At 48.7% G+C, this 14,983-nt stretch overlaps 1 protein-coding gene across 1 annotated transcript in view; it reads right to left on the reverse strand.

Moving 5' to 3' along the window:
• LOC128720673 (filamin-A) overlaps positions 1-14,983 on the reverse strand; it is a 39,877-nt gene that overhangs the window by 10,490 nt on the left and 14,404 nt on the right. The window contains exons 10-11 of the mRNA XM_053814358.1: positions 6,447-6,623; positions 6,136-6,355 (exon numbers count right to left, since the gene is read on the reverse strand). Of these exons, the coding sequence (XP_053670333.1) occupies positions 6,136-6,355; positions 6,447-6,623 (397 nt within the window). The remainder of the gene's footprint in view (positions 1-6,135; positions 6,356-6,446; positions 6,624-14,983) is intronic.

A 14,983-nucleotide genomic window follows, 5' to 3' on the forward strand; every position in this document is an offset into this window, starting at 1 on the left:
TTCTCCCACATACTACCGGCTACCCTTACGCTTCCCCAAAAGCATGCTGGGAACGGCTAGAACATAGCTGTACAGCTTGCGAGGGCCAGCGAGACGCCATCGGCTTCAGTCGCCAGTGGTTGGCGATATTTATATATATTTTTGGAGATCCGATGAAACGGGTGACAACTGCGCAACCACCACCCAACCACCCAACCACCCACCCATCCAACGGGAACACGCCACTCTGCCGCCTCCTGCTGCTGCCACCGGCTGGATCAATTTTTCTCGCTCGCGCCGCTCAATCATTTCGTCGCGGGACGAAATCTGGTCTTTATTTTATTTTCTCGAATACTTTTTCCCTCCCCACTTTTTACTTTGGCTCACTTTGGCGCCCGTAAAGCCGACGATATCCAGGGTGTGCGGGCCGCAGGGCAACAAAAAAAAAGATAAAAGAAAAACCCTGGCCTGCGTGGTGGAAAAAATAGGATTCGAAGGCAGCCACAAACACATCGCTCGCGTTATGCCGTAATCGTTGACTTTAGGCCGAAATGTAAAAACCAAACACACACACACATACACACTCGCATACACACGAAACCGCCGGTTAGCTTAGCTGAAGCGTAACAAAAAGCGGTGAGTGTCGCGACGCGTTTTTTTTCTTTTGGAAAAGTCTTATCTTCAGCGTGGAGGAAAAAGAAAGAGCGCGAACAGAACAGGTCGTTAGTTTTCGTTGGAGAAATGCTAATCGTTCTCCGTCGACCGTGGGTGCCGCCTAGTGATGATCCTCGGAATGGCACACACGATCGTTGATTTGATGACGTGTACGTGACAATATGACGTGGACGCCCTGGTCGATGCTAATTTCGATCTATTATTCATCGCACGGTTCTACCCTTACATGGATGCCAACAGCGAACCTGTGATGAATTCTCTTGACCGTTGTCTGCCTCACTTTCGATTCGATTATCGCGTACAAAATGAAAGGCGATTGCGACGAGCTGAATGTGCCAATAGGACATCCAGACTTTGTGCCTTGTTGCACAACCATTAGCCGCAAGCTGGTGGGCAATTCCCGACCAGAAGCGCGGGACGCAGAAACACATCCTTAGCTATTTTTCCCGCGTTGCCCCTGCGAGGTGGCATAAATAAATGGTACCGGCCCAGGGTGACAGCCGGCAGCTTCCAGCAGAAAGGCCTGCCCTTCGTGTGCTGAGGGCGACACAAATTAGTAGCCTTAATTAAAATACTATTTGCTGGTGATTTAATTAACATTTTCCGTTGCTCGTGCGTGGCGTCCCACCGGCCCGAACGTCATTCGAGTATGCCATTTGGCGGGGTACGATAATAAACATGGCGTTAAAGGCAAGCTCACGATAGGGATCTGCATCGGCGGCAGCAACCCAGCTACAGCTAACTCCCCAGCGAGCAGATGCATATTTTATGGAGTGGTCGCCGCTAATTCGCGCAAAGTAACATCTTTATCATCGGTGCATCGGATTGCGAAAGAGTGTTTTGCGCAATATTGCTGACGCAAGCAGGGTGGCCAGTTGGGTAAGAAGCGCATATTTTGTGCCCTGCAATCACGCATCATGCAACAAAGGTGTTTTGCAATTTTTACAGCTTAAAATGATGCTATCTTTATGCTAATTCACAGTAAAATGTGTCCAAACAATCTTGCTCTTTACCACGCATATGACGAAGACCAATCAATTGTACGGTTCATAATGCAGATTCACCATCACCTGTCGTCCTTCGTATGGTGAATGTTGTGATCTTTGAACGATCAGAGTTTAAATTTGAGAGAGAGAGGAGAAAAAAACCCAAGCAAAACAGTACGCTTCTACAGAGAACGTGTCCTTCTTCACTTTCGCCTCACGGACGCACAGATGCAGATGTGCATCGTGTACTGTAAACATGTTGCATCGTGTGCTACCAGCCATTGGAGCAAACATTTGTGAAGCCAATGCACGATGGAAGGACATGGGGCTAATAATAGTTTCATCATCATACTTTTTGCGAGATATTTTTTTTGTAACTTTTTGGTGCCATTTTTTGCTATTTTGATGTTTTTGTGCCATTTTTTGGTCAACGAACTCATATAATAAAACGTTTACAATAAATTTGAGCCAATATTAAAAGCAGATGAAGTGATTGAGATGAAATAAATCCTTCAACTTGGTTTATAATGATATATTTTCACATTGATCAATGCTAAATATATATCAGTTAAAAAAAATTGTACTACTACTTGTGTGCTATAAATTACACTGCACAAATTATACCTCTCAGTGTGACTTTAAACCTGATGTACGCCAGCCATCAGTCCCTTGGCAGAATTCAATCGAGATTGCTCCTGGGTAGCGGCTAAATTAAAACGAAGAATACAAACTAATCTACGGTGTGCGCTATTGGCCATTCGTTTTGGCGTGAAGCACCTGTGATGATTTATTACCGATCCAATGACCTTCACAGCTGCCTCGATGTATCACACGGCATCGCACGGTGACAGACCACGCGCGAAGGGTACGAGAAACGAAATGATAATGAACGATTGCGACAGCAACCAGGCGTCTCCATTAACGCCAACCGGTCACAAAAGCGGTCCGATCCCTCCCTTCTTTCGACGGTTGACGAACGAATCGGAGAACCTTTTTGGCCTTTCTTCGCCTTCCTCTTCCTAGTCCAAAGGAATGTCCATCAGTAAATGCTTTTGTGCACTTCCCAAGGTCAAAGCTTGGCTTTCACCCTGTGCTGCTTCACAAATGGTTTTAGCTCGACTGGCTGTTCAAGCTGTAGATATAAATAATTTTTGTTCTCATTTCCACGCATTCCCATTCACATAATCGAATGCGTGTGCGGAGGCGCAGCTAAATTACGGAACTTATCCACCCCATAAACATGATTCCCTTTCGACCGATGATTCGAACGCACATAAATGAAGCGAAAATAAATGAAGAACTGCCACACACGGCTCCGTACAGCTGTTTCGGCCTCTGCAGCTTGTTGCCGGGAAAATAATAAAATGTGTTGATTTAGTGGGTTTCATTTTTCCACCGACAAGCGTGGCTCATTCTCATCCCGCGGCATACATTTCGGCCCGTTGGTGGTCACCGGCAAGTCGCAGGACCCGCGTACAAAACAAAGGAACAGCAGCCAGCAGCCGGTTCCACCGTTAATGGCACCTTTGCTTTTGCTTTCGTGAGCGATGTGACGAATAGCTCGAAGTGGCGATATTTTCGGCGCTATGTCGCAAAGGACTCGCACGCTCTTTTGGTGACTATTCAGGACTCGTAAATTAAAAAGCGCCATCTGGTGGGAGACCCGCCACCGGACGATCCACGACTTGGTGTGATTCACAACCGCGCTCAGAGATCACAGCGAACGGAACCAATGGGCAAAGTGGAATGGTTTTCCTTCGGGTGTGTTCACATCCGATGCGATGGACTGTCTCCGATCACGTGGATTTATCTCGACCGAAGGAGCACATAAACACCCATTCACATGAGCATGACATCGCCCCCGGGACGCGGGTGGCAAACGTCTACGATCTTCCATCATCTACCATCAGTGCGTGTCATAATTTCCGTGGATCGGGGAGGCAAAAAAAAAAACGCCACCAAGCGATGGTCCCGAGACGGCGACAAACCGATATGCCGACCGATTTCCCGGGCGGCCAATGCGCCCAGGGTCTGGCCAAACCCGAACGGTGCTAACTCTTTCCGTGGCAGCTGCGGACACGAACTTTTATAGGCCCCCGGGCGACCTGGCGGCCACCAAACTGCTGGACTGTAGCCGGAGCGGATATTTATATCGTCACTGTCGCCGTTGCCACGGCCCGTTGGGTCGAGTGGGATTCTTTTTTTTTTTTGGTGGCCAAGAGTCGTGATAAATCCCTTCTCTTCAACGGTCTCTTCCTCTCGTTTGGACGCCGTTTCGCTGAGATATGTCCCCGTTAGACCCCGTCGTCGAAGGGTGCCGATTGAAAAGCCACTCTCGTCCGGTCGAGGATCAGGTTATCCACAGGAAAAATCCCCCCAGGTTCTGAGGATAGTGGAACGGAACGGTGTCCCATAATGTGTGGCTCGTTTTGCTTCACCAGCGTGGGGATGCGTCATCGTTATCCTTTTAACGCAGCGGACACCTCGCGCACCTGTTGCCGTTGGTGCGAGCCATGGATCTTGTCTGCTTCCGCGATGTTGAGGGAAATTTTAATTGACCCGCACCACTCGACAAGGACGCTCTCCCGGTTCCGGAGATACTCGGTGAAAGCTGGAGGGCCCTTTTTTCGCTGAAATGCATTTTACAAACTGGATTTGCTGTACGCGTGCATCTGAGATCTCGAAAATAAAACCCCAAACGTACGGAATTGCGATGATCCAATCCCGTTGGGCAGGCGATTATCTGCCCCCGTGGCCGGATGTCGGACCGGGGCGCAATCTTTGATGAGCAAACCCAACGACCGGAACGCGATTGCCAGTTGGCCGGTTAGATAAATAATCCGTCCTCTGCCAGCGATTGGTCGACTCGAGTTATACGACACACGCGGGTGGTGCGTTTTTCTTGTTCCGTTCCGCGAGCGAATTAAAATAATTGATCCGATGCGCCATCTGCGCATTCTTATTTCATATGATTTGCTTCGTCTCCGGTTGTTCTGTTGTGCTGCTGCTGGTTTTGATGTGCCATAGTCGCTCGAGAAAAAAAAAGGCGAGACTTCCGCCACGTTGTGAGCGAAAGGACAAGACCTTCACCAACCAAGCCGTTACGTAAGCACGCAACAGAGAACCGACAGATGCCGCTGAGGCAGGTTTACTTGGGATGAAAAAATAAACCACCCCCATTGGGGAGGGAAGTGGATTAAAGACGATCATTTGCAACCCCCACCAACAGAAGTAGTGATAGCGAACGAGCGACATTCTCGTACCCTCAGGTCGGTTCATAATCCACTCACCGAAAACCGGGCAACCGACGATGGAGACGACGACAAATGGCGACAGTCATGCGAATTGCTGTTGATCCCCATTCCATGTCCTTTCGGTTCGGTTGTTTATTTAGGCAGCGAACAATCATAACGCTTCTCTCCGTTTCAAGCCCAAGGTGGGTGTTAAGATGTGGCACCGAGGTGGAACCGGTCCGGTGGAATGTGACATGTTTCCGGAGCGGTTCGAGCCGGTGCCAGCGCGCGTGATGAGTGTTCCCATTAGCATGTTGGCATGCTTGGTGTGCCGTTGTTTGCCGTGGTGGAACGCACGTTGATTCAACTTTGTTCTACCATAAATATTGCGAACACGAAACGCGTGAGTCAAGCGGACGAAACGAAATTATTACGAAAAACGACCCAGTGTACGGTATTAATGACTTCGAAATAACATGACTTCAAGCATGCGGGATCTTTTTTTTTGTATGCACATAACAGAGATCATAATTTAATCCACTTCACACACACACACCGAACTCCCAGTAGAGCGGCTGCGGTTTTGTGGTCACATTTTACGATCCATCAATTACCGCGCTTACAACAATTGGCGGTTGCCGTACCGAGCAATTAGAACGAGCGCCGGAGCATTAATTCCCACGACAGCCGTCAATCAGAACCACCTCCCGGCGGCTCAAAGCGGTCCGTTGGTGGCATGCAACATAAATCTTTCGCTCACCCATCAACGCCAAACCCAGCGGGCGAATGAGAATATCCCGACCCACCAGGGACGGGCAAGCGCGCGTGTGACTCGTGTCTCGAGCACCCTGCCGAAGGAAACCATTTACATTCCTTAAATTCTCAACCCCACCCTGGGATACGAGTGAAGTGAAACGATCACGACCATCTGCTGACGAGAGTGCTCGATCGGTCGGTATCGCTTGTCCCCACCCGATTCGGTCCGGTTAGTGGCGTGATCGACAGGATCGGTGGTCCCTCAGTTCGGTTCGGTGCCAACCGGTAAAGCTGTCAACGTCACTTGGTGACACAATGTGTCATCCGGTGCGGTATGACGAGCGTACAACGGTGTTTGGTTTGATGGACGGTTGGCGTTAACGCGCGCGCACGACTCATATCTTATTGACGGGGGATTGTAAATAAAGACCGCTGATTTGGATGGCCCATTGACGGGACCAGCTGTTCCGGACGTGCCCGTATGTGGTTCGCGGATTAGCACGTACCTGTTACCGAACCGCCGGTTTGCGGGGTGTTCAGGCGATCGAGCTTGAAGGCGCGATAGCGGCTCGACGATTGTGCTGTACCGTTGAGGCGGTTATCGTGTTCGGTTGTTCCGTTGCCGTTTGTGGCGCTGCTGTTGGTGGTGCTACTGGCCGATGACTGTTGTACGCTGTTGTGCGTGGACACACTGTCGTGTTTGCCGTTTACGAGTCGCTCTCGGACCTAGGTGGGGAAAAAAGGACATGAAAATCCACCGTTAGAAACTGTGACCATCGATGGAAAACTCTAGCCTACTCGGGGAGGCGTTACTTACGAGGAACTCTTCACTGGCAGTTTGCTGGATGTATTGTTTGGATTTGGACACGGATGACACCTGCTCGACGTACGACTCCTGGTGCTGGTAGCTGTGGTTCTCGGAGACGGCCGATGAAGTGGTTTTGCTGGAGCTGGTGGTACTCTTCGTTACCTGCTCTTCGACGTTGTCGACGGCCTGTGAAAGGATGAAGGAAAACAACATGAAAAACCCGCAATGGAAGCATACATAAATGGGGTCATTCCTTCGCGAGCTAGCGATCCGCCAGCATTCGCGCTACATTGATGGCCGCGACCGCGCACATACGAAGCGTCCGGCGGCGTCCAGGCGAGTGTGCCTGGCATCTGTCGTTCTATATTTTAGTACACCGGGTGCGACACCAGCAACGGACGTGCGCGGACACGCGAGCCCAACACGATGAACGTTCGAACCAGCGCGCGGTCGCTTTGGCAGATCGCCCACATTGGCCACGCCGTTTCCGTTCGTTCCATTCCGCCGCTGGATGGTCCCTTTCCTGCATCCTGCCAGGGGGATCACCACACGCTCCACCGGTTCCCGGTTCGGGTGGATTAGCTTTGAAATAACGCGCTGTTGAACAGCACGATTAACAACGAAATGCGATTTCAAAGGCAACCGGACCCCGAGTGCTGTGCCGTTGCCGGGATCCGGGAGCTCGGTTCTCTATCCTCTGTGCCTTTTTCCTTGCGGACGGACGCATACCCGGGCGCATATTAATAAGACGTATCGGAGACAGGTGTCACACCGGGGTCGCCTGGTCCGCGTGCTTCTTTTCGCCTTCGCTGTGTCGCCTTCGGCAAGATGGAGAAAAGTGCACGGCTGCGACCTCGCACAGTGCTTGCGGCCGGGGTGTGCCCATGCTTGTTTGCGGGCGTGCACAGATGTCGCCGGTCATGCCGACCGGAGAGCTCGAACCAACCCCGGGGGGCTAATTTAAGAAACCCTTAGGCACGATGAATAACGGGCGACGAATTTTTCGCATCGGAAAATAAAATTTCCCAGCTCGCCCACGTACGCCAATCGCCAGGCGGGTCACGAGTCTACACACATGCTTGCTGTGTGGTTGGTGGAAATTGGCGGAGCAACGGCGAAGAAAATGGTGCGTTTTGAAAACCGCCTAAAGGTAGGCTTTCCGGGTGGATGTTGCACGGAGCCGCTGCACTTCTTGCGATGCACATTTAATTGTGCGTCACTAATTGTACCTCGGCGGTGCGCGCTCGGGTGGCACACGAACAATGCAATTAGCGTAATTGGCTCCATTTGGGTGGCGTTTCGTCGATTCTGGCGCTTCCCGACCGACACCTGTTGCGCCCGTCCTCCATAGAACTGGGTCAAGGTCACAGGGGAACCGGTTATGGGGAGCACTGTCAGTGAGCACCTGGAAGGTATGCAACCGGGATACATGTCTGATCGCTCGATTTTCTTAAGCCTGCGTAAAAGGATGTTTTCACAAAAGACTTAAACCAGTGAATGGTTTTGTTTTGAAATAAAACCAACGAGCTTTTCTGAGAATGATATTTTGAAAAAACTTTCTCTAGGTACATTCTACAGGCAATCGTTCACACGTGAGTAAATGAGCTTGATCATAAAAAAAAATCAACAAATTTAATGTTAATTTAATATTGCATAGGGTCTTTTTCATAGAATGCTTTTAGGTTAAAACCACAGACTTTAAATACTACAAAAAATTGGTTGCTCTACGATATGTCTCTTTCTTTTCCCATCAAGGGTTGATCAATATGCTCCAAAGCAAAAATATATATAATTGCTAGTCAACGAGGACCCTCCTTTTTAAATGGCCAGCTCTGAACTCGAACCCGTACGCCCATACCTTGAGCAACCTAGTTACATCAATCGGCAAGCGAGCACACAAACGCACATACACACAGATACATGAAATTCCGTGGTAACCGTTTGTCGCGCGTGCCACTTTGCGGTGTCCAACTGGCTGTTACATTCATTCTTACGTCGGGAATGGAACGCATTATAAATTTAGATCAAACTTCTATTTTTCTCCGGCAAAACAAAATTTCGTAGTCCGACGAGGCAGCCGCGATCTAAATCTTTCACGCATGACCCCTAGTAGCGCGAGACTAACGAACTGCCACAAGATACGTCCCTCGTCTCCTGCTTGGTTCCGAGGCTTTACTCATAGTGGCATGAAATTAATGTGTGTCTGCTGTACCATTCGGAGCTCCAAACGCCTCCACACGAAGCTGTCACTTATGCGCTCGCATTCATCGCAACCTACGGATGGATCTCGGCATCATTTAGGTGCCTTTGCTACAACGAAAGGTGTCTTTTGAAGAAGCACCATCAACCGTCCTGACTCCCGCGATGCGTTTCACGCAATTGATCGAGGTTATTGGTCAAATTTCCGGTCGTTAATCTTGCTGCACCGATCGATGGACGGCTCAACACGGTCCATGATGATGGACACCTGCCGAAGTGGCGGTCTTGTTTTACAAATACGTTGTTTTCACAACAAACCGATACAATAGCATCGAGCCGGGTTTATAGAGTGGTCTAAATATAACCGAAATGTGGATTGCTACGAAAACATGATAAATTTCCTGAGCTAAGCAACAAAGTTCCGATTCCCGGCTGCGAGTTATCATGGCATCGTGCATCTTGTGGTGCCTCCCACCCAATAGGAGCTTGCGCAACGGTGCGAATCGGGACACAAGGGCATTTGATTCGCATGCCAGAATTTTCTTCGCTCATTGACAGCCTGGCAGAATGCGCAAATTTTGTTGGCCCCAAATGTGGCCACCTGTGCGAGGCCAGGAGGGTGGAGCGGTGCACACGATCTCCGTGTCGGAGGTTGTACCGCATATCCTGTGGCAGATCCAACGCTGCTCGTGTTTGTTTTCGATGGAATAGCTGTAGCTGGCCGAATTCAAGGTATGTGTTCTTTTTTTTTTTTGCAACACGAAAACAACCCTGCCGCAACAGATTGAAACAAAATGGTACCACCCGTGGGTGATAGCTCATTTACTCTGTTTGACGGATGAGAGCCGAAGAATGGGAAAATCGCGAAAGCGGTGCTAGGAAACCGGGAAAAGGCAAGGCTGCAATTAAGCAAACACGCGCCGTAGCGGCTTGCGATTAATTATTCATACGTCTACCGGATTTGTGATGTGTCGCAAGACCGGCAGATTGAATGAGAACCACATAGGAGCAGGAAATTGATGGTCAGAATAAAGGGAACAAATTGCTAGTAAACAGTCGGGTTCATTATCTCTGTAATTGCAGTTTAATAGCCAGTGTGCAATGAGCATTGTGGATTATATGATTTCCTCGGAATAAGTGCATTTAATACGACCAACTTTTTTACTGTTAAACCTACAAATAATCCCAGATAAAACTATAAAATGTACCAATTGTAATATACTAAATAGTTTTGATTGGCCAGACGACCCAGAGTTAATTGGCTCTAAATATATCACTGTGAATAAGTTAAGTATACTTGTTACAGCTGCTCGACAAATAACTTTCAACTGCGCAAATGTATTGCACAATATTGTAGCATAAAATAACTTTTGACAGTTAGAATACAATTTGAACACCCAATGAACGTAAAACAAACGTAACTTAAAACAAAAATTCCAACATGCGCTGGTACTGACTAAAATTCCAAAACGTCCCGGGTACGGTGCACAGTTGAGCTAAAAACCTAAGCGCAAGGTTCGGGAGTTATTAAATTCTTCTCGATTAAATTTCACCATACTCCCGCGCGCGCAAAAAAAGCACCACATCCGCGTGTCACGATGAGCCGGAGCGATGGTTTTTACGGTTCCCAAAAATTCCCCCAATTCCATACGGTTCGTTTGAGCGGAAAAGAAATGTCCATTCGTAACGGTTCGTTTTTCATCGCGTCTAAAACCGGAGGACCCCAAACGTGACCGTCCGGGGCCAAAGCCAGACACCACGGTCGCTCACTTGCTGGAAAAGCCGGCCACGCTTCGATGTGGCGCAAACCAACCATCGGCAGCAGCTGTCCGTCTTTGGCCGGTGGTCGAGGTTTTAGACGGGAAATGGAAGGTGGAGCGAAATGAAATAAAAAAAAAGAAAATACACGCTACGAGCGGTCCGAAAATTATGTTTGTTTTTAGTCACATTACCAGAGTCACCTCTGGCTACGCAGCAGCGCTAGGATGATGAAACCGTACCGGGGGTTGGAATTAAAAGGTTGCCAAGGTTTTACCACACTTCTGTCCCAACCAGGCGCATTCCGGTTTCAATTCCAATCGAGCTACTACACGCGGAGCCACTTTATTTCCGCTCAAAGTAGATCACACTCTCGAACCATGTTCGCCAAATGAAGGATACTAGTAGGAAATTAGGCGCAGGCCCATTAGGCGTAGCACACAGGATGATGTTCGGTCACAAACGCTAAAATGGGTACTTATCGCGTTGAAGAACCGAAAGCACGATCGATCGACTTAGTTGGAAGAAAAATTCCGGCACGGCTCGGTGGGACAAACATTGACTCCTTGAACTTCTCCAGTTCAAAAACGCGCACACATGCACACCCTCACATACACACACACATACGCCCACACTACCCCATACACACCTACGCACACTCACATGCACGGACACACGTACACGGGAAATTCGATCACGGGATACGTCTAACGCGCTACTTGTGCTGCTCGCAGAAACCTGTGCGTGAAGCGGTCCTCTAGCTGTGTGACTTTTCCTCCGAAGCGTCCAAACAGAAGTGCGGGAGAAAGATCACGCTCCGATCAAGTGCGGCGTATCGTTCGCAACAACAACCTGCGGAGATGGCAGGCGGAACGGGAGGGCGAGTGGTCACTATTGTTTGGCAGAGGGGGCGAATCTTGGGGAGGACGCAGAAGGAGCCGATCGCGGGAAAAGCGATCTCCTTTCGGGTGAAATCGCGTGCGGTTGAAATAGTTGGCCCCTTGCGGGATCTGTCCGCGATCGTGAGCCGATCGTTGGGTTCGGTTTGGAAAATACGATCGCCACACGAGTCGGTTTCGTCGCAACGCAATCGGCATCGGGGGTTCTCGGTTCGTGTGGGTTCGTGTTGTGCCGGTCCCCAAAAAACACGCGGGGGTTGGTTTTCCATTTGGTCCGAGAGGACGATGGATCGTGGAACGCGCGTGCCCGGGACACGCGATCGTTTGGAAAATCGCGATCGGTCGAATTGTGCGCGTGGTGTGCGGGTGTCACCACATCAAAGCCGCTCACGTGTGTGAGTGTGTGGGTGTCGCCTGCACCATACTCACACCCCGGATGTGGGGTCGGATCGGGTATGGAAAATGCCACCCCCTTTGCGCTGTGCCGGTGGAAAACCAAACGATCGCATGCTACGCTCTCCGTGTGTGGTTTCTCATCAACACCCGTCGGTCATTCGATTAAATTGAAACGGAAAAATACACGCTCTGGCTTGAATGCGGCTGGGAACTGACACCGCCTAGGGGGTACCTTGCGCCAACTCGTGTAGTTTGTGGCGAGGCAAACAGGACGGGTAAAATCATGTAAAATAATAAACGTCGTAAACACTGTGCCGTGGAAACGCATGCTGCCAATCGAACGGTGGAAAATTCCGTGCCGTAAGCCAAACCAATAAAGCTGACTAATAGCCGAGCGCTCATTCATCAGCGGAATCGAATCATTATAGCCGGAGGGAACTATCAGCGATAAATAGCAGCTGGTACCGCTTAAATAAATCGCTCGATATTTTCTCGGTTGAGTTGAGCCACGAAAGGTGAAACAAATAGCCATATATTGTTACGCTACGTAGGAATGCATGGTGCATGGCCTGGGCCGCTTGCAGTTAAATCAACAAACTCGAGTACATTTTCCCCGTAAACCACAAAACAACAGGCAGCTTCGACTTCGACGATGGAGGCGCATGGTGTTTGGTATGAAACGCCAATTTCGCTGCTGGCACCAAACAAATATTGGTGGTGGGTGAAATAAAGCCGTTCAAAAGCATTCCGACCGACGAAAGATCGATGTTTGTGCAAGTGCTACAAAGAACCCGCAAACTCGCCGACAAGTGACCTAACAAATGTAGCCGTCACGGATGTATCAAACCGGGCAGCAATGGCGCACGTCTGCAACGTTGGGTTACTAATTGTTCAGCTGTACTCGCTTGTCGCGAGCTCTCGCGTGCATGATTAACATTATCGCAAAATCCCTCCCAAAACGGCGTACAAATTGCGGGATTAGAATATTCCTGCGTCTGTCACATTGGCATGAAGACGTCGGCGATCGTGAACGTGCGCGAGCATGTATATTTAAAAGTGCCACTCTACTACTCTCTACTGCCTGCTAAGATGCTTGGGAACAGCTCGCTTTGACCGACACCGACAGCTTAACTGCAATCGCGGCCACCGTCCTGTCCCGATGTCCCGTTTGAAGCCGTCTTGAGGAAGTCCACGCCCAGCCCAGCGATACATTAATTACGAGTGGCGATGCATAGTTGGCGCATTTTCGTTCCCGTCTAGTGCCAGCACGCCCCGGCGAACAGGCACTCTGCACTAATTGTCGCAATATTTGCGTGATATGAACGGCGGTATTACGTAGGCATTGAGCGGCACCATCTGGTGTGCGGTGTAGTCGATTTGCCACCATGCCGAAAATTTATGTTGTACTTTATGTTGTGGAACATAAGCAAATAGTCGACAAGGATGCGCAGGACGCTAGAGATCGCTTTCGAACCTGTGCGGCTGTTTAATTGTTCACAGCTTTTTTCCTGCCTTTCGTGGAATCCTAGCACTTGGCACACACTTCACTGACAGGGGGATCCACGTCTCATGGGCAGTAGAATAGTATCCCACATGATTTGTGTGCTTTGGCTTGACAGGTTTCTCATCAATGTATCATCGTGATGTTTTTACTATTCTACCCAGTTCTAGGATTTGGCTAAAATGTGTCTTTTGCTTCTCGTTCTTTTGCACGCTGAGCTTCAATTGCGCTTGTATATCTCTTTTCAATTGCTCACAATGAAGTTGAATGCTTGAAATGTTAATGAGTTATGCTCATGAATCACACGGCTCGACGGGTACGCTATAAGTGTGCTGCACGTTCTGAATATAGATACTTTACGTTCGGTTCGGTTGTACGAATGTTTATAATTCTAGATTTCAATCTGTATAGCTGATTATACGACTAATTATTTTTGGTTAAGAAACACTCACTATAATATTGATAATGTAGAATTTAAACAGGGTTTTAGAACCATATCGACACTAAAAAGTTAGCTAAAGGCTATACAGTGGAATATAGAACAGTAACTAAAATAGAACCTTTCATGAATTAAATTCTATTGGCCATAAAATTTGGTTTCATCTTTCGACCACCTGATTAAGTAGCATTTTTAGAAGAAATGGATCAAAATGATTGCTTTTTTGATTAGCTGCTTGCCTCATGATTGAGTAAGCTAATACGAACGTTGATTCTTGAAAGATCAAAGATCGGTCAAAGATTGTTTAGAGGAAATTTTTAAATAACTTCAAGCGTGCAACAGTGCTCAAACGAGAAACAAGAAAAGGGGGACCTCTTTGAATATGCTTTGCCTTTGGCAACAAAAGAAACCAACCCAATTATTATTACTAAATTGCTCCAAGAATAATGTCCACGGCTTAACACCCGGATAGCCTACCTGCTCATGCATCACCGTCGCCGAATGTTACTGTAGCCTTGGCCAGAGAACCGTATAGCCGTTCGACCTGACGACTATTGTCGATGGCCAGTTTCTTTCGAGAGCAGCTGCGTCGTTTGCATGAGCTGGGATTAGCGAGCAACATTCAGCGGCCTGGCTAAACAACCGGACCTTCTAGCAGCAGGGCAGCAGCAACATTAGCGACACACGGAGCAGAGCAGTAGGGAGTTCGCATCATTTATGAAACAGAGAAGCGTTCGTGCAAGTGGCGCGGTTGGGTGCGTTCGAGTGATCTGATCTACGACATGCGGCTGATCGCTCGTCTGCGAGTGTGGGAAGCACTTCGTTTTTGTTTTTCGTAAAAAATGGCGCCAGATTGTTAAAAGAAGAAAATTGATACTTGACGATGATGAGTTTTGACGAGCTCTAGTTTTCGACGATCGTGCTAAATAAATTGCGCCCGTCACATGGAACGGACGGGTCGAAAAATAAACAAACAAACACATCACCGCTTCCTTGCGGAGTGCACCGGGAACAAGGTGGCATGATCTACTGAGCCATTTTTTCTTGTTTTTCAACACTGCCGGGTACATGCGGAATGTATTATGCACAAGCAGTCATAACACAATACATCCGAGATGTGATGTGTTTGCATTTTTCTGCACAGTCGAACGAGCTGACTATTATGAAGGCATTCGCACAACATCCTGTTCGAGTGGCGTTACTTTCGAAACAATGCGCGTGTTAAAAGGAGCAGAAGTAAAGCTCTAAAAGCAGCTCTCTGCCACTCTTTATATCGCCACCAGGAGCAAGATTTGAACAAACACAAAATTTCGTTCCGCCTCAAGTGGCTGCAACATCAATGGAGAAGGACACT

Source organism: Anopheles nili, chromosome 2 (assembly GCF_943737925.1).
Source record: "Anopheles nili chromosome 2, idAnoNiliSN_F5_01, whole genome shotgun sequence".
Classification (NCBI taxonomy): Eukaryota; Metazoa; Arthropoda; class Insecta; order Diptera; family Culicidae; genus Anopheles; species Anopheles nili.